The sequence below is a fragment of the Eubalaena glacialis genome, chromosome 4, assembly GCF_028564815.1.
Source record: "Eubalaena glacialis isolate mEubGla1 chromosome 4, mEubGla1.1.hap2.+ XY, whole genome shotgun sequence".
NCBI lineage: Eukaryota > Metazoa > Chordata > Mammalia > Artiodactyla > Balaenidae > Eubalaena > Eubalaena glacialis.
The window spans coordinates 124689689-124713330 of NC_083719.1; the positions used below are offsets into that span (position 1 = coordinate 124689689).

At 45.0% G+C, this 23642-nt stretch overlaps 1 protein-coding gene across 2 annotated transcripts in view; it reads right to left on the bottom strand.

The window, feature by feature from the left end:
- The window catches only part of DPYSL3 (dihydropyrimidinase like 3), a 113964-nt gene that overhangs the window by 22354 nt on the left and 67968 nt on the right, over nt 1-23642 (bottom strand). For both annotated transcript variants that reach the window (XM_061189808.1, XM_061189809.1), the window contains exons 2-7: nt 15928-16016; nt 10674-10858; nt 8034-8198; nt 5699-5760; nt 4708-4788; nt 581-649 (exon numbers count right to left, since the gene is read on the bottom strand). In XM_061189808.1, coding sequence (XP_061045791.1) covers nt 581-649; nt 4708-4788; nt 5699-5760; nt 8034-8198; nt 10674-10858; nt 15928-16016 — 651 coding nt within the window. The remainder of the gene's footprint in view (nt 1-580; nt 650-4707; nt 4789-5698; nt 5761-8033; nt 8199-10673; nt 10859-15927; nt 16017-23642) is intronic.

A 23642-nucleotide genomic window follows, 5' to 3' on the forward strand; every position in this document is an offset into this window, starting at 1 on the left:
AAAAACGTACCTGGATGTCCTCATCACCATACACAAATCAATAGATATAATGTCTATGACGAACCCATTCGGCCCCCTGTCGATATGGCTGATATTGTGCAGGACTCAGAATATGGAATAAAGGAATAGTGGAAACGTCTGAGATTCACATGATTAAGAAAGGATTTAGATATTTACCACTCCTACTGAGTAACTGTGCAATACCCTCCGACTTGTATTGTCTTTAGAGAGATTAGGGACCAGAAGTAAACACTCCCTTTCCACTCCTTTCTAATTTCCTCAGGGGCCTTGAGTTGGGTCAGTCAGATGTGGTCTTTGGAAGAAATGTTCCAGTTTCTGTCTGGTATTCACAGAGTCCCACCACCTTTCAGAGATGTTTGTTCACACACCTTATGTGTGTGTGCCGACGGAGGGGGGAGCTGAACGCAAACACTACAATGTAAAATGGGCAGCAGGCCATAAACCAGGCTGCTGCGATGACGGGAGTCTCCCGGAAGATGAGGCTAAAAAAAAAGAGCCTCCATTGCTACTTCTTCTCTCCCTCCACCCCTCTCCCCTACCACATCCTCCTGAAAATTACCTCCTCTGGTCTGCTCAGTACATGGCCTTCTGGGCCGGTTATCCCCATTTCCAACATGCGTGTTTGCTCCTAGAATGAGAAAAGAATAGAGAAGAGTTTTTATATGAGCTCAACCAAGGTTTGAAAAAGTTAGGCTGGTATATTCTAATCTAAAGATGTGTTCAAGGGAAAAAAAAGAATCAAATGGGGATGTTGAACAAATTTGTTAATTCTATGTCTGGAATTGCAAAACAGGGTAGAGTCTTAACTAAATGAAGAAAAGAGCCTTTAAGGGTGGCTTTTTTAATTAAAAGGACGACAGTCTGTCAAAGTATCAAGTTTTTTCTCCATTACAAGTCAAAAGTCACACCAGCTCACTTAGTCTTCATTTCTTTCAGATGCAGACACCTCTGAAAGGACACTGGCTTAACTCGTTTGTTTATTCATTCATGCATTTTGAAACCCATTCATTCAACAAAATGTATTGAGTACCTGATCTGGGAGAGGCTCCAGGTTAAGCACTTGAATTACGGCACTGAGGCCCCTGACTTCACGGAGCTTACAGTTTCCTGCTCTGTTTCTCAAACAAATCCACCACCTGCATCAGAATCTGCTGAGTTGCTTTTGTAAAAGTGCAGATGTCTAGCTTTACCCAGGTCCATCAAATCAGAATATATGAGATAAATTCTAGGATTCTGTATTTTAATAAGCCCCTCGGGCTTTCTCATGCTTTAAATGTTCGGCTATAATAAGCAGATTCAGAATTTCACCGGACTAAATCATGCCTCTAAACAGCATTACCTGACTTAGGCTTTTGGTCAAATTCTATTTAACTAGGTTGTGGATGTGGCAGAGCTCTCTATCCCTCATGGCTGATGGCTAACTTCCTCAGACCCGGCCAGCTTTCTGGAAGCAGGAAGCTGGGCTAATCGGAACTGGCACAAATCCTCGGCAGCAGATCTGCAGTTTTGCAGGCATTCACGCTCAAGCACTGAGGCCAGTTCCTAGGAACCTCATGCTGGTGACACAGGAGATGAAGGAGGGAGTGAGCTGAACGAGGCTTTGTCTCACCTGGAAACTATGAGATGCTTAGAAAGGTAGGGATCCCTTCGCCCTGGAAAAGAAGAACTCTTTTTTTGTTGGTTTTTTTTTTTTTTAATTTATTTATTATTTATTTATTTATTTTTGGCTGCGTTGGGTCTTTGTTGCTGCGCGCGGGCTTTCTCTAGTTGTGGCGAGCGGGGGCTACTCTTTGCTGCGGTGCGCAGACTCAGTAGTTGTGGCTCACGGGCTCTAGAAAGTAAGCTCAGTAGTTGTGGCGCACGGGCTTAGTTGCTCCGCGGCATGTGGGATCTTCCCGGACCAGGGCTCGAACCCGTGTCCCCTGCATTGGCAGGCGGATTCTTAACCACTGCGCCACCAGGGAAGTCCGTTTTTTTTTTTTTATTCAAGTAAATTTTTTAAAGAGGAGGAGGAAGGAAGGTGCATATGCTATCAGCAGCCACGAGAAGTAAAATGGTCACTGCCTCTAGCTCGACAGAACTGGACCAAAGGTCAGAGGCTGATACTTCCAGCAAAGTACCTCCACTTTTCATTCTTCCTGTTCCATGTATCAAAGCTTAGATTAAATACAATTTCTTCCAAACTCTGGTGACTTTTGACTCTGAACTGCCTCGTGAAGTCACACCAGGGTTGAGGTGTCCAACTAAAGCATCTTCCATCTTACACGACACTCTCCTTCCTATCTGGTCCAAAAGTGCTGGGACAACGCACAGGATGAAATTCGCTCGAACAATGGTCTCCGAGCACATTCCAATCACCAGGGCAACTTTTCCATAATACACCTGACTGAGCTCTCCTATGACCTCCCGAATCTGGATCTCCGGAACTCGGAGAATCCCAGGGATCGTTCCTTAAGCTCCACGGGTGATTCTAGTGCACTGCCCACGTTGGGATGGCCTATTTGCAAAGCCACGGCGTCCCTACAGCCGGAAGGTTAAGAATAACATGTAAAGACCCATGGATGCCACCTGACATGGGTGGGGGAGGCGTGGGTACCTAGAGGCACCGATCGCTGCTGTAATTACGCCACAGTTTCGGTTGCTCCATGAGGAAAGGGACCCTGCCTTTTTCACCTCACCCTTCCAAGGTTTGGCACATAGTAGGCACTCGGTAGATATTTGTTGGATGAATGGCTAAAGACGCTGTACTCTCCCACTGCCCTGCCAGCTTGAAACTTTTGAAAATGTCCCTTGCTGGTACCCTTAGAAAATATTTCTTCTGGCTCTTTAGTCACTTTGCATAAAGTGTAGCAAAAACTCCGAGTATAGCAGCTGCCTTCATTTAAACAACATGATAAAATCTTTCAGCTTGAGCTGAATTTAATAAACACATACACGAAACTCATCCAAATGGAAAAACGCCCTTATTCTTTTCCTGACCGGGAACAGATCTTCCCAAGGTGGGGCGGAGGCGGGGAGGCGGTGCGGAAGCAGACACACTTCTGTGCTGAGAAGCCTCAAAAGGAAGCTGGAAAGGGGCTGTGAGTCGGCGCCCGTCTGCCTCCATAGAGGCTAGGATGAAGAAGCAGGGAGTCTGATTGCTCGGGCATCTGGAGGGAGGGCTGGGGCGTCTGGCTGCTGCGCTGAAAGCTTCAGAATTGGGAGGAGAGACAGCCCCACCACCACCAGGATGCCTCCCATGGGAGCAAGGCATTTGGAGCCTCTTCGGAAAATGACTTCATTATCTGGGTGTGCGGGGGATGTGGGAGAAGGCTGTCAGGGGCCTAATTAAGCTCCTCGGTCATAAGGGAGTGAAAACTGCACGCTTAACTCACCTCCTCCACTAGAGAGACAGCCCTGAGAGTCTGAAATCCTAACAGCTGGAGCCTGCAGAGCCGGGGCACTGCCTCTCCGGAAGCCTGCAGCTGAACTGGTGGAGAAGGACCCTTCTCCACCATCTCTGGGTAAAGATGCTCACTGACGCACATCCCCTGAGAAGCTAAGACTGTGTTCTCCCAGTTGCTGGCTGTGATCCCTGGGCCAGTGACCTCATCCTTCAGAGCCCCAGTGTTCTCATCTATAAAACAGGGAGGAGGGTGGGCGCCATCTTGAAAGGCTTGGGCGAAGATTAAATGGGAACATACGAGAGCCCTGACTAGGGCCTGGCTCATGGTGGGAAGTGCTCCCCAGGTGGCACCTGCTGTTAGAAGCTGACGGATCTGAGATGAGGGTCGGCCTCGATGTGCTCCCACACCCCTGCCGACCACATTCGCCATGTCCTGGACAACTTCTAAAGCACAGCCCGAGTGCTCGAGAGCTCTGGAATGCATCTGTTTTGGCTCCCCGCTATAGCCTAGTGCCCGGCACAAAGCACTCAGGAAATACTCTTAAAAGAATGAATAATGGTTTCTTGCTGTTAATGTTATCAAATGGACTAAGAGAGCTGACACTCTTTGCTGGCTGCCGCCTCCTAGCGGAGGCCAATCCTGAACGCTTCTGAGATAAACAAAACCCTGGCGAAGACACATCTGTGCCTCTAGCCCATTAAGCAACCCAGGAGATGGAGAGAGAAGTGCTTTCTGCTTCCTTACAAATGAACAATTTGGGCCTTGGGGCCCTTGCTTTCATCACTCTTTCCTCAGGTTTCTCAATATGATTTCTAGGAAATCAGTGGGATGTCTGATCCCCACAAGACCTGAATTCTTTATTATCTAAGGCCGTGAGTTCCGCAGTCTTGGATCAGATTTCCAGCTTCTGAAAAATGCTGTCTTAGAGTTTTTCTTTAGGACTGAGCATGACACGTACCTTGGACTCATTTTCAAAACAGAATCAGCAATGCTCTCCCACTAAATGGCCCAGTTCGAAAACCTCCTCTGCCAGGATGCCTTTTCTGATTCCCCAGAATGGCCAGACGGCTCCCTGCTTTCCAGCATCTTCTGCTTTCTCCCTCGCTTGTCTATCTGCCCTCATAATTCCTCCTCCTAGACTGTGAGGTCCTTGACGGCAGGTTCTGCTCTTAGCAGAGTACTTACGAGGGTGCCTGGCACATATTGAGAGCTCTGGCAACACTGAAGAAATGAGAAAATAAATGGGAGGCAGACCCTAGCCCAAGCAGGAAGTGCACTGCAGAGAGCTGCGCTGTGTTACCTGGGCAATGATATCCCCATTCTCAGCGTGCACCTGAGCGATGGCTCCCAGCTCTCCCAGACAGGTGAAGATCTCATACAGCTGAAACAGAAATGAGTCTTTGTCACATTCACAAGACACAATGCTTTTAGCAATCTCATGCAAGGGCCAACGGCTAGGGCCAGAGCTAAAATAAATGGGATGAACTAGAGGAAATAAGTGACTAGGGCAGAAATACAGACTAAAACACACACAACCAAAGAGGAGTGCTAATCCAAAGGAACTCTAGGAAACTGTCCATATAAGGAACCCAGCATGTCTCCTAGGCAGACAGGGCACACATGTAACAGAGTGATACTAACCCCCCTACTCTGCCTCCTGCACACACTTTAAATGGAATTACTTCCCACTGAACTCAGATAGGGCTTCAGAATCCTTCTTAACACTCCTGAAAGGCACTGCAGCCTGGCCAGAAGCTAACTCAAAAGCTGAAACCTCTATCTCTTAGCCCCTCAAGGCAGACCACCCTTCATCTCCTTGCCAGGTGGTATGGGAATTCATTTTCTGTATTTCTTCTGAGAAGCTGAGATTTGTCTAAAACAAGCACACCCCATGCATTTTGGAGAGAGAGAGTCAGAGGCAAGCTGGTACGATTACCCCAAAGAGCAGACGGCCCTCCTTAATCCCGCAGGGCTGAGCGCTTACACTTCCCCTGAGTTCCCGAGGGATGTAGAGTTTGTTTGGTAGATGGAGATTTAGACACGCCCTTCCTCTTGTCCTTTTGAGAAAGCTGCTGCCAGTGGAAATTTTAGCTCCCTGTCTGCCTTGCCCCCGGGCACCCTGCCCGTTACCTTATTTAAAATGTAGCGTGGACGGCGAGGACTTCAGGAAGCTCTGTTGCCCAGCAGTCTCCCGCACTGACCACAGTAACTCATGCGCAAAGAGCCAAGGTCACCGGCAACCATAGGAAAGCCATCCAGAGACCCCAAATCACACAGTGATGGGTTATTACCTCTGTGTTCGACACTTGATACAAATCCTTATAGGCCATGTAAACCATGAAGGAGTTCACCCCTGCAAGAGAGGGATGGGAGGGAAGACAGGAGGAAGACAGCATTATCACGACCCTGCTGCATCCTGTGCTCCCACTCTGACACCCCCCGGGCCCCAAGGGCATCGCAGGCCCCTGCCCAATGCAAAGCAGATGCGTCCCATTCTCCAAGAGCATTTTTCCATTTCCTCCTCTACCCTGTAAAATTGACGATTCCTATGACATCATAGCAGAATAGTCTCTTCTTCTGCGGCTCCTTCCTGCCTCCCCCTCCACTGTTCCCAGCCCAGAGGGCCAACAAGCCTCGACACTGCTCAAGGCAGGATACAGTGTCAAGAATCACTGCAGCACACTAGCTGTGTACACACACAAGGAGTGGCACCACGTGCTGGGTCAGCAAGCTTGGAAAACCTAACCCCTTGAGCCTCGGTTTCCTCATCTGTAAAATGGAAAAATAACACCATCCTGCTTCATAAGGTGGGTGGAAACTTTAAAAGAGACAACACATGCAGAAGTCTTGGCACCAGCACGTGGCTGATCTCCTGGGAGCGGTTTATTTCGCTCTTTGTGAGTGCCTGCTCTCCACCAGGCCCGGGCAAGGTGTTGGGTCTGAGAGAGAACTAAGATCTAGAGCCTGTCCTAGGGGAAGTAACAGAGCCAATGCAGAGAAGTCAAGGTTCACCTTGGGCTTAAATATCTAAGTCATCAGCGTTACAAGGAAAGAGCCATTTAATTTCTCCCCCCAAATACACTATTAATAGAGTAATTTACAGAAATAGGTGGGACTGGGGGACAGAGAGTCATTTAGAGGAAAGGAGGGTAATTTTGTTCTCCAACCATTAGGGCCATGTCAGCCCACAGTATGCCAGGCCAAACGTGGACTGTAATCTGGGACCTTCCCTACCCAGAATGGTGCAACTCAGGGCAGTTTTTCCCAACATAACCCTTCCCACAAGCCTCTGGGTCATCCGTGGTATGACTCAGGCCCTTCGGAAGGGAAGTGGGTGTTAAAGCCGTTCACTTTTCTACCTAGTTGAGATGCAGTGTGAAAGGAGACACAGAAAGAAGGGAGGAAGGAGACTTCCCTGGCGGTCCAGTGGTTAAGACTCCACGCTTCCACTGCAGGGGGCGCGGGTTCGATCCCTGGTGTGGGAACTAAGATCCCGCAAGCCGCGCTGTGCGGCCAAAACAAAAAAAGGGAGGGGTTAATCTCACCCTCTGTATCAGATAGTGAGAACTGGGCAGAGCTTGTGGGGTGAGGGGGGGATGCAAAGGAGAGCTCGTCCTCTGGGAGGTCATCCCCTCCCCCTAACCCCGAGCACACTGCCTTCCACTGCACTCCTGGCCTTTGCATCGAGACTGCTCATTGATAACAGTATTATAAAATTAGTATAATAATAATTATAATAATATTATTAGTACTAGTATCGTAGCACTACTGTTACTATTATAACAATATTCTGCATCTTGCGGCATTTATCCTATTGCTCTGCACCGGCCTGCTTCCTTTTGCCATGGATACTGGCAGAGGCCATTCCTCATACTCTCCTAAGTCCTCCAGGCCCCCCTTGGATGTGGAGCACGTCACATGTCTGCGTGCATGTAGAGGGGGTGGTGCGTGTGTGAAATACTTGACCATCAGAACACAGAAAGAAGTAAACACAGAAGAATCTAAGTCAATGGGAACCTAAATCATGGACTCATAGAGAGGACACAGACACACGCAGATACACACACACACACACACACACACACACAACTTTCAGGCCCTAAGCTCCTGTCTGGAGTACGAACACAGCTTTGCTCCCAGAAATGTCTTAGCCTTTTCCGAGGATGCTATTGTTATATAAGAGTAATGGTTGGATCTTTGGAATCAAAATGATAGAGGTTAAACATTCCTAATCTCATATGTACTAGCTGTATGACCTTATGTAAGACGTCAACCTCTCCTGACCTCAGTGTCTTCCTCTGTACAATGGGCAGTATTGCACGGAGGTGCAGAGCACAGGCTTTGGGTAGATCTACTGCTTACAAATTCTATGCTCTTGGGCTACTTATTCTAAGCCTCAGGTTCTCCAACTGCAGAGTAAGGATAATAATAATAATAATCCCCTATCTCATGGGGATCCTGTAAGGAATAAGTAGGATGGCATAAAGTGCCCGGGCCATAGTGGTACCCCTACATCTGGCATTCATACTCAAGGTTCCAGGCTCCAGCAAGGAGAAGCGACTAAATGAGTGGACAGTATGGGAAGGACAGGCAAGGGGGAAGGGAGGAAGGCACATCCGGGCTCACCTTTGTCCTTGATAAGGCTCTGCACCTCCTGCTTGACGCTGTCACTCCAGTGGGTAATGTCCACGTGTAAGGAATAGTCACAGCAGCTCTTGCCATCGGCCCACTCCCGCCACTTCTCATAGGCCTCCGTCAGGCTGGACTCGGGCTCGGGCACCACGTGGTCAACTGAACAACAGAGGACCCGCATGGGCGACTCATCGACACAGCCTTCGGTCCCCTCTGTACAGGTCTGCTCTTGCTTGCTTAGCTACGACAGCAAAGTCTCTAGTTCTTGAGCATAGGATTAACCTTAGAAAGGGTTCCCGGGTGGTTTCAAGGTTGCTGATGATTCAGCTGTCACTTAGCTATGGGATCTTGGGCGAATTACTAGCTGCTCTAGACCTTAATTTTCTCATTCTTAAAATGGGCACCAAGTGGGGTTGGGGACAGGGGTAACACTGCCTTCCCTCTAAGTTTGTTAAGGGATTAAATGGGAAAATGCATGGAAAGTGCTTCACCTGATGCCTGGTGCATAGTAAGGGCTCCATAAATATTAGCTATCAATTGATGAGCGCCTACTGTGTGCCATGATTACCAGTATTACAGGAGTCACTGCTGGCGATCAAAGTTGGACTCCCTTCTATGGGCAGAAGGAGGGGCTTTAAAGTTATGTCTGGGCACAGGAGAATGAATCCTCATGCTTACTGCCATAGGAAAGACCTGGTATCAGTTAAGTGAACTTGACGCTTGGCCCACAGATATTATTTCCATGCAAACTTTTTGTCAAGAATATGGTTTCTTTGAGGCCAAAACCTACTCTTGCAGTACCTGCAATGGTGGATAATACTTTTAAAAAGAATAAGATTTACACCAATAACACTGGTGAGGTTAAGGCAAAAATTAGAGTTTGTCATAGTTCCCCATGGCAGTCAAGAGAAAGTATGAATTGGTACAACTTTCCTAAGAACAATTTTGAAATGTATATCAAAAACCATGACATTTTTCATACCTCAACAATTATTCCTGTGCCTAAGAATTATCCCTAAGGAAATAAACATGGCTATATGCAAAATCTGGGTTCTCAAGATGTTTGCCACTATTTATATATTTATGTAAGTGAAAAACTGGGAACAAAGTCTTACAATAGGGAAGTTTGGTTAAATACATAAATTGTGATACCTTCATAAAACGGATGTCAGGAGTCCATTTAAAATTTGGTAGAATAAAAATAAATGAATGAAAAGATATACATGACATATTAATTAGTGAAAATAGAAGGCTAAAGCACAGTATGTTTATTACAATCCTTTTTGTTAAATAGAAAAAAAAAATATAGCCAAACTGTGAGAGTGAAGTGAGATTTATGGGGTTTTTTTTTTCTCTTTGCATACCTAGGGTTTTTAAATTATCTACAAAGGACGTGTACACTTCTGTGGTTCTTGTATGCTTTCCTCTCTTCTTACGTGGAGCTCCTTCCCTAATGCAGAAGCCCGAGCCTAATGCATATGTCCAGGATTCTGAATAGGTCCAGCTCCTCGGCAAGATGGCAGAAAGCCAGGCCAAGATCACTCATTTCCTCAGCCTTCTAGCACAGGCAGCCTAAGTGCACTTATCGGAAAGCAAAGGCATGGAGCTATGTTACTGATGCCTGGACCCACACCAGGGCCTTCGTGGGCAGGCAGCTGCCGAGAAGTCAGCTGGCTTCCTCCCTTTGGCTGAAGAAAGGCTTTGGTCTCCCAGAATTGCACCTTTTATGGCCCTGACACAATTTTCCTGGGTTTCCACACCCAACTAGCTGAAGCTGAACCCTGCTACTGCTCCCGTTGAAAGGAAGCAAAAGACAGTGAATAAGTCTACGGCTCAGGCTGTACTGAGTTCTTAAGTGGATGTATACCGTGGTAAACAGTGCTCTTGCTGACCAAGTTGGGGGCCAGGGCTGGGACGGCAGCCAGTTCATTGGGATTCCTTTGGCTTAGGAAGGAGTGCCCTGGAATGCTATCTGCTCAGTAATCCAATGGCATTCAACTCCCTAGGTTTCTTTGGAATTGCAAAAGTCACCAGAAAAACAAAACAAAACAAGAGAAACAACCCCCCCCCCCAGCTTGCCCAATCATAAAGATATGAGTTGGTCAAAATACAGCACAGACCAAATAACACTAACCACCATTGAAGCCTCCTAAGTTCTCAAGAACTGCAAGTCTCATTATCATTCTCTCTGGGATGCTTCTCAGCCCCATTCTCACCGCTCTGCCTGTACCCTCTGCCCCTGCTGCCTCAGACCCAAGTTGGAAGTCCTGAAATCGCTTTTTGCCCACGATCCACAACTTCTTAAGTCCACTTTCCACAGAGACTGGCCCAGAGATGATAAGTGCTGATTCCCCACCCATGGCATACCGGGCCCCTGCTCTAAGGCAGACAGAGAAGACAGCTGCTTTCAAGGTCATGAAGCTCCTGAATGTCCTCTATGCGGTTACAGGAGCTGCCAATGTCCTCACTATAACCAGATTTTCTCAGGTCTCATCAGGCAGAAAGTCTAAAAACTGAATTGAGGGGAAGTGTACGAGTTACCAACAGAGACCACTGCAGTTAACATGTTAGTTAAGCTCACTCCCTAGGACCCCTCGCACGCTTTACACAAGTGTGTAAAGTCGGGGGACTTACTGATCATGGTGGTGCCCCCCGCTAAGGCAGCCTTGGTCCCTTGGAAGAAGTCATCCACTGTGGTCATTCCCTTGTACGGCATCTGGAAGTGAGTGTGGACATCGATGCCTCCAGGGGTCACCATTTTCCCATTGGCCTCAATGGTCTTCACCCCTCCAGGGACAATCAGATTGTCTCCAATTTGCCTGGTGAGACAGGGAAACAACCAGCAATTTAAAAGAATGACTTCCAAGATAAACATAGTATTATAAGGATTTGAAATGTTGTAACTTATGTTTATCAAAGTAGTCTTTTGCAAGTTATTCACAAGTTTAGCAATCTAGAAACAAATAAAGACAGGTATCCATAACAGAAAACATTTTTTTTTTATTACAAGACATTGAATATATAGTTCCCTGTGTTATACAGTAGGACCCTGTTATTTATTTTATATATAGTAGTATGTATCTGTTAACCCCAAATTCCTAATTTATCCCTACCCCCCTTTCCCCTTTGGTAACCATAAGTTTGTTTTCTATGTCTGTGAGTTTGTTTCTGTTTTGTAAATAGGTTCATTTGTATCATTTTATAGATTCCACATACAAGTGATATCATAAGATATTTGTCTTTAACTTACTTCACTTAGTATGATAATCTCTAGGTCCATCCAGAAAACAATTTTTTTATAGACACAAAACAATCTGATATGCAGTTTGGTAGGACCGTGTGTCCTGGCTTAGTACTGTAACCCCAGTGGTTTAACCATGTCTAGAATATAGGGTGTGTAATAAATATTTTTTAATAAGTGTTTTTATTATCTTTTTCATTCTGTTCTTTATTTAAAGGTCAGGAAGAACATTTGCAGAAGGACCGAATGGCTGTAAAATAATGAACTGTTAGGAGAGACTGAAGGAGGTAAAGAATCACTTTAAAGAATAGGAGTGTGAACTTTGCTATCCTCTAAATGGGTTCATCTGTGTTCCTAATAACAAATGGAATCTGTCTCGGGCATTTCACAACTCAGACTTCACTCTCAATTCCGTCCTTCCCTGATAGTTTATCCGTCAGTCACAGCTGATGGCAGATTCTCAAAGAGGAAGCCAAAGATGCAGATGCCTACACCAGCTGCTTTTGTATGGTCAGCATCTCAGTAGAAGCTTCAAGCCAAGGAAGGTGATTATGACAACCTCCACCAGACACAGCTTCACCCAAGAAGCTTCAGAGCATCCCAGGGAGGCAGAGAGGGGGAGACTGGGGTGGGAAGGAAGCCAATAAGTATGCCAAGGGCACACTACACAAGACAAATGTCAAATACAACTACTCCTAGCATAATGTAACCGCATAGACCATCTATGTTGCTTAGTTCACATCCTTGATTGAAACATCCAGTTAATTCCAGGTAGACTTATGATTCTTTTTTTTTTACTAAATTTATTTTATTCATTTTATTTTTGGCTGCGTTGGGTCTTCGTTGCTGCTCGCAGGCTTTCTCTAGCTGTGGCGAGCGGGGGCTACTCTTCGTTGCGGTGCACGGGCTTCTCATTGCAGTGGCTTCTCTTGTTACAGAGCATGGGCTCTATGCGCACAGGCTTCAGTAGTTGTGGCACGCAGGCTCAGTAGCTGTGCCTCATGGGCTCTAGGGCGCAGGCTCAGTAGTTGTGGCGCACGGGCTTAGTTGCTCCACGGCATGTGGGATCTTCCCGGACCAGGTCTCGAACCCGTGTCCCCTGCATTGGCAGACGGATTCTAAACCACTGCGCCACCAGGGAAGCCCTAGACTTATGATTCTTAAGGCTCTACATTATCATGAGTCCTCTCCTACCTTGGGGACACATGTACCCCACTGCCAGTGGCATGAATACTTTCTGCTTTTGTTCATAGCCAGCTAAGAAAGACACTCTCCTGGGGTAGGAAGAAGTCTACCACTTGCCTGACAAAATCTAAGTTCTACAACTAAAATTAAGTCTTCCTGACATCTCTAAGGGTTCACCCTTACCACATCACCACTCTGCCATTCCAGAGCCACCACAATTCAAAACACACTGTGGAAAAAATGCAGCCTTGATTGTAACTCCATTCTAGTCCAGATACTGGCCAGTATGTTCCCATTTCCCTCCCTCACTGATTCACCTCTATGGGAAACTGAGAACCGAGGGCATGAAGAGTTGCCTGGCTTGGGTGTGCCTATGTATGTATGCTTCTACCAGTTTTGACAACTGGTATAACACCCAGTCTGAAATAGAAAAGCCTTCCCTCCTTTTCCCCACTGAACCAATCAAGGTAACCTTAATCCTTGAAGGCTTAGCTTCTATCTCCCCTCCTTGGTCAAGTTTCTACTGACAGCCAGGTCTAATAATTAAGAGTGTGGCTCTGCCCTGGATGTGGGCTATGTGGATTCGCAATCTTGGATCTGCTAATACTAGCGTTATGACTTCGGCCAAGTTACTTAACCTCACCATGTCTCAATTTTTTCATCTGTAAAATGTAATAAAAGTGCCTCCTCCATAGGTCTGTTGTGTAGATTAAACGTTAATCTGTGTTAAGCCCAAAGAACACTGTTAGTTAGGCACATGAAAATTCAGTAAATATCAGCTATTATAATCAATAACCATCTTAATCTCACATAGCCCTCTCCTTCCTCTGGATCTCATCTGTTCTACTAACTTAATACTCGATATTGATATTATCTGGTGATGTCATGTGCTTTGCATGTACAGACATGTCACTTCCCCTAAAAGACTCTCAGGTCCCTGGGGGAAGAGAGCACGATGATTTGGGTCCCAATGATATCTACCATAGCATGTGACATAGTACGTGTCCAGTGCCTGAGACAACTGCTTTGCACATAGCAGGCACTCCATCAATCTTCACAGGAAACAATTATGTAAACACTGGAGGAAATTATTTCTGTTTTTATTCTCTGTGAGTTAAGAATGTTGTTGGAGATATATCATTTTATAGGACTGGGTGAAGATCATGTTTATACACCCTTTTCTCCACCACCAACACACACATCTGATGGTTAAATTCCTTCTATAACATCCTTGGCAAGTGGCCTTCCAGATGAGGTGGATGGAGTTAGAGTCTGTCATACAGAGTGAAGTAAGTCAGAAAGAGAAAAAGAAATACAGTGTGCTAACACATATATATGGAATCTAAGGAAAAAAAAAAAAAGGTCATGAAGAACCTAGTGGCAAGATGGGAATAAAGACACAGACCTACTGGAGAATGGACTTGAGGATATGGGGAGGGGGAGGGGTGAGATGTGACAGGGTGAGAGAGTGTCATGGACATATATACACTACCAAATGTAAAATAGATAGCTAGTGGGAAGCAGCCGCATAGCACAGGGAGATCAGTTCGGTGCTTTGTGACCACCTAGAGGGGTGGGATAGGGAGGGTGGGAGGGAGGGAGATGCAAGAGGGAAGAGATATGGGAACATATGTATATGTATAACTGATTCACTTTGTTATAAAGCAGAAACTAACACACCATTGTAAAGCAATTATACTTCAATAAAGATGTTTAAAAAAAAAAAAATAGAGATGGCAAAGAAGACTTAGTTTATGTATTCAACTATGGTAGTAGGTGCCTGAATCACTGCGTGAAGATGGATTCTGAGCCTGTATTTAGGGCTCAACTGTGAAAAGTTCTGTGATCAATTAGTGATGCCTGCCATGAGCTCTGGAATGAGGAAGAAGCATTAGGTACTAAATTTTTTTCCAACTCTGAAAATCTCTAAATGAGGGAACACACTTCCGCCAGAGAGTGGACTATACACAATAATTTTTTAGTAAGAGAAAAATGTAGAATTAATCGTGGCTCACATTTTGAAGAAAGTACTGTTTTTACACTGGTTGGCTTGTCTAACAATTCCATTTTTCCTACTTCTAATATGAAAAAGTATTTATGCAAATTGGCAAGGCTACCAAACACAAATATCTTCATTCTTGCATTTGTTTATTCATTCATCCATTCGTTCATTCATTCATCCATTCATTCAATGCATTGATTAATATGTTGATCTTTAGCAAGTTATTTACTCTCTCTGTTCCTCTTTCTCCTCTATCCTCCTCTGAAAAGGGGGTAATAAGAGTACTCACTTCATAGGATTGCTGGCAGATTAAATGAGATAAGGCATGTAAAACATTTAACGCAGTGCCGGGCACATACTATATACTCAATAAAAGGTAGCTCTTACAAAAGTCTCTATGTGTTAAGTACTGGGTTAAGTGCGGCAGATACGGAGAATAAGAAGACATGGTCCTTGCTCTAAGAGGGCCAACAGTGTCAGAATTGCTATGATTGATAAAAGCACAGGGTTTTTAAAAGCTCATCAAAGGGAAAGCTAGCCTAGATTTAGGGGCTGGTAAGGAATGTTTGCCTACAGAAAGTTGTATCTAAGGCAAGTTTCCAAAGATAAGTAAGCAATCTATAACCAAAATCTTAAGCTAGTCAATGAAGCTGAATAAGATAAAAATAAAACTGAATGAGGCCAGGGATGGCTCATATGGTGTGTTGGATATACCAGTTTTATACAATATCTTATCAATGTGGGGAAGTACCCTGCTTTATGTGATGAAGGCTATGTGTAAATCAAATCCTTTTTTAAAGGTCACTATCAAGTTACACATAAAGGTTACCTGGCTGTGCTGCTTACAGGCATCCAATAGCAAACCATTTTGTAAAGTAATTATATATCCCTAAAGTATCTATTTGGAAATCTTGCCTGAAATGTATGTCCTATCTGTGCTCTGCCTATCCAAGTCCTACCTAAGTCAAGGTTCAGTTTAAATGCCCTCTCCATCTCAAAACCTTCCTCTGAAGGGATTTCTCCTCCCTGTGCACTTCTAAATTACTTATCCTCATTTGAACTCCTTTGGTACCTATTACACTAGGCCTTATATTTTTAGGGTGCTGTAATTTGTGTACGTTTTCCAGTGACCTTAAGGACAGTGGTGACATCTCCCAGTTCTCCAAGACACATAGAGTGCCCATCAATGCAGCTTGCCCAAAGGGGCCCTTAGCATCATTTGGGTGACTGAATTCAGATTTTTCACTTCATTCATGTAATCCAAGTGAACTAAGGCTAGCTCCCATTTTTAAGGGATTATGTGCATCCAGACTGAAGGGCTAAAATAAAAACTCATTTTTAAGGAGGAGAAATGAAACACACAGAAGCAATGGGCTAGTAAGCAAAAAAGAAGCAAGTTTCCTTCCGAGCCTCTAACGAAGAAAGTTCAAAAGACAAAGCAAAGCGTACTATATACCTACTTTATTAAGCCGTCTTCCATGTAAATATCAGCGTAAAAGGATTGATCATCGTTGACAATTCTGCCTCCCTTGATCAGAAGACGATCGCTCTAGAAAAGAAGGAAAACAGGAGTCATTCTCACAGCTAGGATTTCAGAGAAGAGAGGTCTGCCGAGGTTCTCCCAATTCATTGTTTTAGAGGTTTAGCAGAAACCATTTTCTTAAGACATCTGTGTGCTCAGTGCACTCAGTCTTTCTGTTAGGTATCCAGTCTTTCTCGTTTGACCCTATTCAAATTATTCTGGAGTTTCACCTCCTGCTTCTGCAACCTATCATAGCCACTCAGAAATGTAGCTACTCTTTATATTGTCTTTTTCCAGAAAGCACTATATAATGCAAAGTGGGATAACATCTACCTCAGTGCCTAGCACTCTGTCTGGTATTCTGTTGGCACTCAATAGTGATTCTCAAAAACAGAACTTAGGGTCAGGCATACAATGAAATGGCCTTTAAAAGTCTTTACATGACGGGGATCATGTTATGTTTAAAATTCAGGATACTTATGCATGTGCACACATGCACACAAAGTTGTGGAATGTATAACTCAAGGTGGAGAAATTATGCAGGATTCATACTTGCTTCACTGTACTCAGTATTTCTCCCATTCTCTAAAACATATTTCTTTATTGCTTTTCTTATGAAAAAAAATTGCTTTTCTTATGAGAAACGTCTCTTCAAAAATTATAACTTAAATGAAGTTTGGATAAGTGATCCAACTGGAAACAAGGCACATATACTCCAAGGTTATTAACAAAATATTAAACATATATTTTATTTGTAAGTCAGGAGAGACACAAATCACTTGTCAGCTTTAGAGATCACAGATTTCATTAAATGAATGGAGCTTAGACCACAGCATGAAGGATGGACATAGCTTTGTTGGGTTCACGGGGGAGAAGAGAATCCCTAGGAGTCTGGTTGAGTGGAACTGCAGCCTGAAAAACAATGGTGGGCTGCACTTTGTTAAGAATTCAACATACAGACTTCAACTCTCCACCCATCCATCCATCCATCCATCCATCCATTATTCACACATCCACTCACTCTGCAAATAAGTATCTAATATTTATTGTTAAATAGGTGGGGAGGATGCAATTGTGAGTGAGCCGCACCATCAAGGTCACTGCCTTGATGGAACTTAAGGGGAAGTCTAGCAATAAAGAAATAAAGTCATCAAAAAAAGTAAAACAATGTAAAATTGTATCAAGCGTCACAAAATACAGGGGAGTGGGGCTTGTTTAAATAGAGGCTGGAAAAGGCCTTTTCAGGGAAGATCAATTTAGATGGAGAACTGCAGGCAGAGGGAACAGTATGTGCAAAGGCCCTGTGGTAGGAAGAAGTTTTGTTTCTTTGAAAACCTGAAAAAGATCAGTGTGGAGGAAGCTTAGGGATCAAGGAGGGAAATGGCATGAGATGATGCTGGTGAGGTAGGGCTTTCAAAAAGGACATAGGTTTAATGGGGGAAGGAAGCCCCACAGACAGGCTGACTTCTGGCTTCTGAAATCAAAGACTGTGAACAGGGCCAGAAAATGAGAATTGAAGCTAGGGCTCCTCCGGGGATATAGCCAATTACCACTTACTCTCTCCTGCTTCCAAGGTATTGGGTAAGAATAAGAAATTTCATCATACTGTATTGTCAGGGGGAAGCATTTTTTAAAGATACAGATCAATGAGGTGTTGAGACAAAACCTACATATATGGCAAAGAAGATGTGCTAATGAGGTCAAATACAAACTCCTACCACATGGGATCTCCAAGCCCCTCAGGAGCTGGCCTCTGTCAGTACATCCACTCTGTTAGGTTCTATCACATATTGCCTCATATTTTATATGGTGGCAAAACTAAGAGACATGTAGTTCTAGCCACCTATCAGGCTCTCTGGCCACTAAGCCTTTGCAAAGATGTTCTCTTCCGCCTTCTCCTATGTTCACCTGCCACTGACAACCATCCTCTCCATTGTCAAGCCTCAATCAAAGGGTTTTTTAGGATGCACTACCTGACTTTCCAGCAAATTCTACCTGCTCCCACTGTAGCTGAAACAATGAATTGTTCTGCAAGAGTTGGTTTACTGTTCGTCGGTCTCCTGACTAGACCAAAGACTCCTATAGTCTTAGAACTATGTGTCTTTTGATCTTTTTACCTTATTCCCATCTTCGATAGCTGTTAAATATTGGTCAAATGAATGGCTGAAGGGTGGGACATAGGAGGTTGTATTATATATCAGAATGATAAAAAGGCCATCTGAGTCAGAAAATTATGTGAAGTGGTCGAAATATTGGACTTTTAAGGAAAAAAAATTTTAATTGAAGGCTACTGTAATCTACCACGTTAACAGTAATTGCAAAATTATAGGAGGCAGTCCTAGGACTGTGCTTCTCAAACTAGGGTGCACATTAGAAAAATATAGATTCCCAGGCCCTGCTCTAGGCCAACAAATATGTATTTTATAAGCTCTATAAACGGCTCTTAGGCAGCCATCGCCAGCCCAGCACCAAGTCACAGACCAGCACCAGGAACCACGGCCCCAGACACAGTTTGTGTGTCTGTGAAGGCGACAAAAGCTTCTCCAGCAGGACCTTCATACTAATAATAATCTTGGTAACTATAAGAGGTCCCTCTCACAGCTCAGTGCTTTTCTGATGTTCTTTATCTTTCTAGCAAAGAGCTGAAGTAAGCTGGTTTAGGGAAAGGGGCCAGTTACTGCCTGAACTGAGCCCAGCCATGAAATATGACCATCCTCCTGCCTGGGGGCATCCAGTCCTGAGCCACTGGGGATCATCACTTCCTTCAATAAGCATCAAATATCAACAAAGGGGAAAAAGCTATCTCAGGCCCCTTGTACATCAGGGGTGTAGTAAGAGGTGACCCAAGTGGAATTAACATCATTGAGATGGCATCGTTAAAAACTGTTCAAACGCTAGTGAAATAAGCTTGACTCAATCATCAGGAACCTAAACAGAGCACAAAGATGAACTGTAGGCCTGGTGTAAGTTTCAGAGATGGGAGTAACAAGACCCCTGCTCTATGCACTATAGTATTAATATTATTATTTGTCTTTATCATGTAGAGCAGAGATATCAAAACCACAACTCACAGAGCTCAAGCAAATGCTGTTCCTGGGGGTCTTCAGCTTGTCCCCTGAACTTTTATTAAAGTGGTTAATAAAACTGCTTTATTAACTCTTTCCATGCATGTGGGATCCACTACAAAGGACAACCCAGGCAAACAGTCATCAGACACAGAAGCATCTGAAAGGCAAGTCTTGGACTTGGCATTGAAGAATGATGCAACGACTGACCACTCCCAGGCCACATAAAACTAGACCTCCCTGGTTACGGAACATGCTTGTCTGTGAAGTCATGGACCAGCCTTAGACAGTAACACATTCTGGGGCCCAAAACCAACAAGATGACAGCTTGGTTAAAAGTTACCCTCGACAGTGTTAGAAAGGTGAGTGTGGCTCTGAGGGGCCTCTTTGCTTTCTGTTCTCAGTAGCTGAGGCGGTCAGGAACCCGAGAGCTGACGCCCGAGGAGGTAAAGTGGTCTAGATGGGAGCCGACCAATGTTTCTCATGCATTAATAGGTATAAAGGATGATGGTACTTCTAGAGCACACAGGGATAGTCTGGAGGGTATTTGGAACCCAAGATGAAGCTCTTCAGAGCCTGCAGCACCAGGCCAAGGACTCTGGCTGCTTTGGGCCCTGCACGGCCACCAGGGTTGAGTGCAGCCTGGTCTTGCAGCCCAGCGGGGTGCCAGGTGTGCCAGCTGCCAAGCTTGGGCCCCATTGGGTTCTCCCACTACTAGGAGAATCGGGCCGACCACTTAACCAGGTGTGTGATCTTGAGTTAGGACTTAACCTCTCAGCACCTCAAGTTTTTTATTAGGTCAGAGTGGATAATAACACCTAGCTCACCTCTCAGGGTGGCTGCCAGGATTAAAGGAGGTGGATGAAGGGGAAAAGGTGTATGTGTGTGTGTGTGTGTGTGTATGTGTGTGTGTGTGTGTGTGTGTGTGTACATGTATATATAAAATATCTAACACAGTAAACACCTATAAATATTAGTTATATTTATTCCACTCATTATTTACAGTACTTTAAATTTTTATAAAATGCCTTATTAAGAAGCATACTGGGGAGGGATTATTGTTCCCATTTTCCCAATGAGGAGATCTACACAGAGAGACAGATGACTTTCTCCAAGTGACAGCGTTGATTAGTTCCAGTTGGAAGTAAATCCAGGTCTCCCATCTCTTGGCACCAAACTGCTTTCCACCTGAGGCCACTGCACCAATAGTGCCTAAACCGTATGCCAAGTGGCTCTTTCTGACAGGGCTGTCCTCTCTGTTTGACACTGCATCTGACAGTTCCAGAGCAGGAACGGCTGACTTCCTCTGCGGTAGGAAACTTCAGGAATCCAACCACTTGTAAGCCACTACTTATAAAATCAGTGGATTAGACCTGCCCCTTCTGGCCTGAATGTGTTAATGCAGCTTACAAAGGGACCTGATTTACAATCCAGGGTAGCAGAGGCCCTTGAAGTTTGATAAAGTCCAACCCTTTTTCCTTCACTAGGATATGACAATGATTAGAAAAATAAAGTATAAAAAAATCAAGAGGGGCTTCCCTGGTGGCGCAGTGGTTGAGAATCTGCCTGCCAATGCAGGGGACACGGGTTCGAGCCCCGGTCTGGGAAGATCCCACATGCCGCGGAGCAACTAGGCCCGTGAGCCACAACTACTGAGCCACAACTACTGAGCCTGTGCTCCATAACAAGAGAGGCCGCGACAGTGAGAGGCCCGCGCACCGCAATGAAGAGCGGCCCCCGCTTGCCGCAACTAGAGAAAGCCCTCGCGCAGAAACGAAGACCCAACACAGCCAAAATAAATAAATAAAGTAAATAAAAAAAAAATCAAGAGTTTGTGAGAAAATGGGTGAGAAAAGAGACAGAGAGAAACAAAGAAAAGAAGGAAGGGAGTGAGAAAAGACAGAGGTACAGAGGGAACAGGGGGAGCAAGAGAGGGAAGGGAGGAGGAAATAAACTTATAACAAGGGATGCTGTTAAGAATGGCTGTGATTCAAACTAGAATAGAAAATGCAAGGACAGGATCTTGAACTTAAGCCGGTTGGAGATGCTGTTTCCCATTTTAGTTTTCCTCACCTAGTCTTCAACGTAAAGAACTTAAATTACCATGTCTGTCTGAGCTAATGAGAATATGTCTCCCAGAGAACCAAGAGCCCTCCGTGGATTTCTTCCCAGTCAGTAAAATCAGCCCCAGAACAGTACTTAGGACACATCTGTTCTATACTCTGCAGACATGCCAGCAGCTCAGAATAAAAACTATAATCCTAGGAAGAGAAAAAGAGAATATAAACTGAAGAAGGAGTCTTCCACAATAAAATCTTTTAGTACCTGTGTTCAAAATCACAATGCGCAGACTCTGACCCTCAGTGGGGACTCCAGATCCTTTCAAAGTCCAGATGAAGGCGCAGGTGGTTATTTAAAATAAATTCCCATCTGGGTAATTAGATTTGACTCCCTAAAAACACTCCCATGCTTAAGAATACAACAGGATGGATAGACTACACAGATGAAATCTTGTAGCTTTTCTTCCCCAAAGCAGCATCATTTAAAGAAAACAGAGAAAAGGCTTTCTAAGATAGTCCTGGTTGCCTCAACATGGTTATTTAGGAAAAGGTACTGAATAGGCTTTCAGGAGACCAGAGTTCTCATCCCACCTCTGCTGTTAAATATGCAACTTTGGGTGAGATGCACAGGCATGAGTTTGAATTCTCCAACGAACACTACCTGTGTCTGGGAGAATGACTTCACCTCTCTGGGCTTCAGTTACTTCATCTGTGAAACGGGGGACAATGATATCTTTCTCTCAGGGTGCTGGTTAGGATTATGGGGGTTCCTATATGTAAAGGGCTGAACTCTGCTTGGCAATTTATAGATGCTTAGTACATGTGAGCTGCTATCATCATTATTCTTCCTTTCAATCATAACTGGCCACTGTACAATGGCCCTCTCACAAATATTCTAGAAGAACTGAACTAACACTTTGTTAATCAAAATCTAACAGACCTTGCCATAAAGGGAATTCCAGAGGCGCCAGTCCCCAGCCAACCCCCAGCAACTGTTCTCAGCTCCTGCCACCAGCTGCCAAGGTCAGCCAAGACTTCTTCTTTTAAACCCACTCCCACAGGACAAGTTCCCACGGCCCCTCCAGGTCACTCTTCCTCTGGAAATAAGCAGATAACAATCTACTTGCTCTCCTCCAGCAGGAATGCGGAGTGGGTGGCAAGGTCTCAAACCTGCCCCCAAACTCACCCTCCCTGCCCAATGCATGGATCTGTTGCCAGGCCCCTCAATGACAAGCATGCCATGGACACGGAGAGAAGGAGTAAGGTCAGGGAGGAAATAAGACTTCTTGAAGGGCAATGCAGTTTCCTGGCTCTCAGTCTTTACTGAAACCGGGCATAGTTGTACAGGGCTGGCTATTACAAACCTCTGAACTGCTACAGATGAATCTCAAAGATATCCCTCCTTTCTTTCACCACCCAAACATACTTATGACCAAGTGTGCACCATGGAGGCTAATGGTGGGAGTGGGTGGGGAGGAGAGTGGGGAGGGGAGAGTGGTGGGGGGCACTCCCCTCAAAGCACAGCCCACCAAACAGAATGCATAATGAATGGCAAGCACTGTTGTCTCTTTCATGTGTTTGGTTTGGCCCTGGAAGGACAGACCACAAGGTAGGAAAGCAGTAATGCAGAGGAAGCAGTAGCCAAGGGCAGGATTAACCAGGGCAGGGTGGCGGCTCCCTCTTCGGAACTAGAACATCAAAGCCAGCTGTGTGCATTCTTCCCCCCAGAACTTCATGTTCACCGTTTTGAAGACGTAATTATCGAAGGGCCAGACAAGTGATGTGCCCTGCCCTGGGTCAGACTGGAGTGGGGAAATGAACCGTGGATGGCATCTTAATCCCAGCCCCCGATAACACTCTCCCAGTCTTTAACAGGGGTCCAGACACGGATAAGCACGAGTGGATAACCAGACAGGGAACCAGAGGAGGGGGAGGGGAGGGATGACACAGCGATGGACAGGAGCCCCAAAGCCATTCCAACCTCAAGCAGGAAGGTCAGCTGGGCCTGTGAAGCCCAAACCTCAGTCACTATTGTGCTATTTTCATGATACTGGACAGATCCTGGTACAAACTGTACTGTTATTTACTTAATATTATCCTGAAATAAATATATTTTAAAAGTAAACACTGTCTCACTCCCATAAATTCTAAGCCAGTATCACTTACCAAAAATAGACAGTAAACCTAGGAATGAATACAATAAAAACCTCATGAAATTTTGGCTCGATTATCTGCCCTCAAAAGGGTTCTGAAGGATGAGCTCAGATCTGCTACCTTTGTTAAAAGGAAGATTACCCAGTGTCAGGGTGGGGCGGGGAGTGGAGGGGTGGTGTTCAAGACAAAGTAGCACTATCCTAAGACTTTTTCCTTGACCTGCTCAGAAGGTTAGAAAAATAACTAGAAAGGGGACAAAATTTCTCTCTTTGTGGTTCAGTGTTATTGAATGCCCTCTTCCAGAATCACCTAAAATGATCTAACGTAACAGCAGGACTACCATCCCTGCTCTTGAAACATGGACCGACATGGAC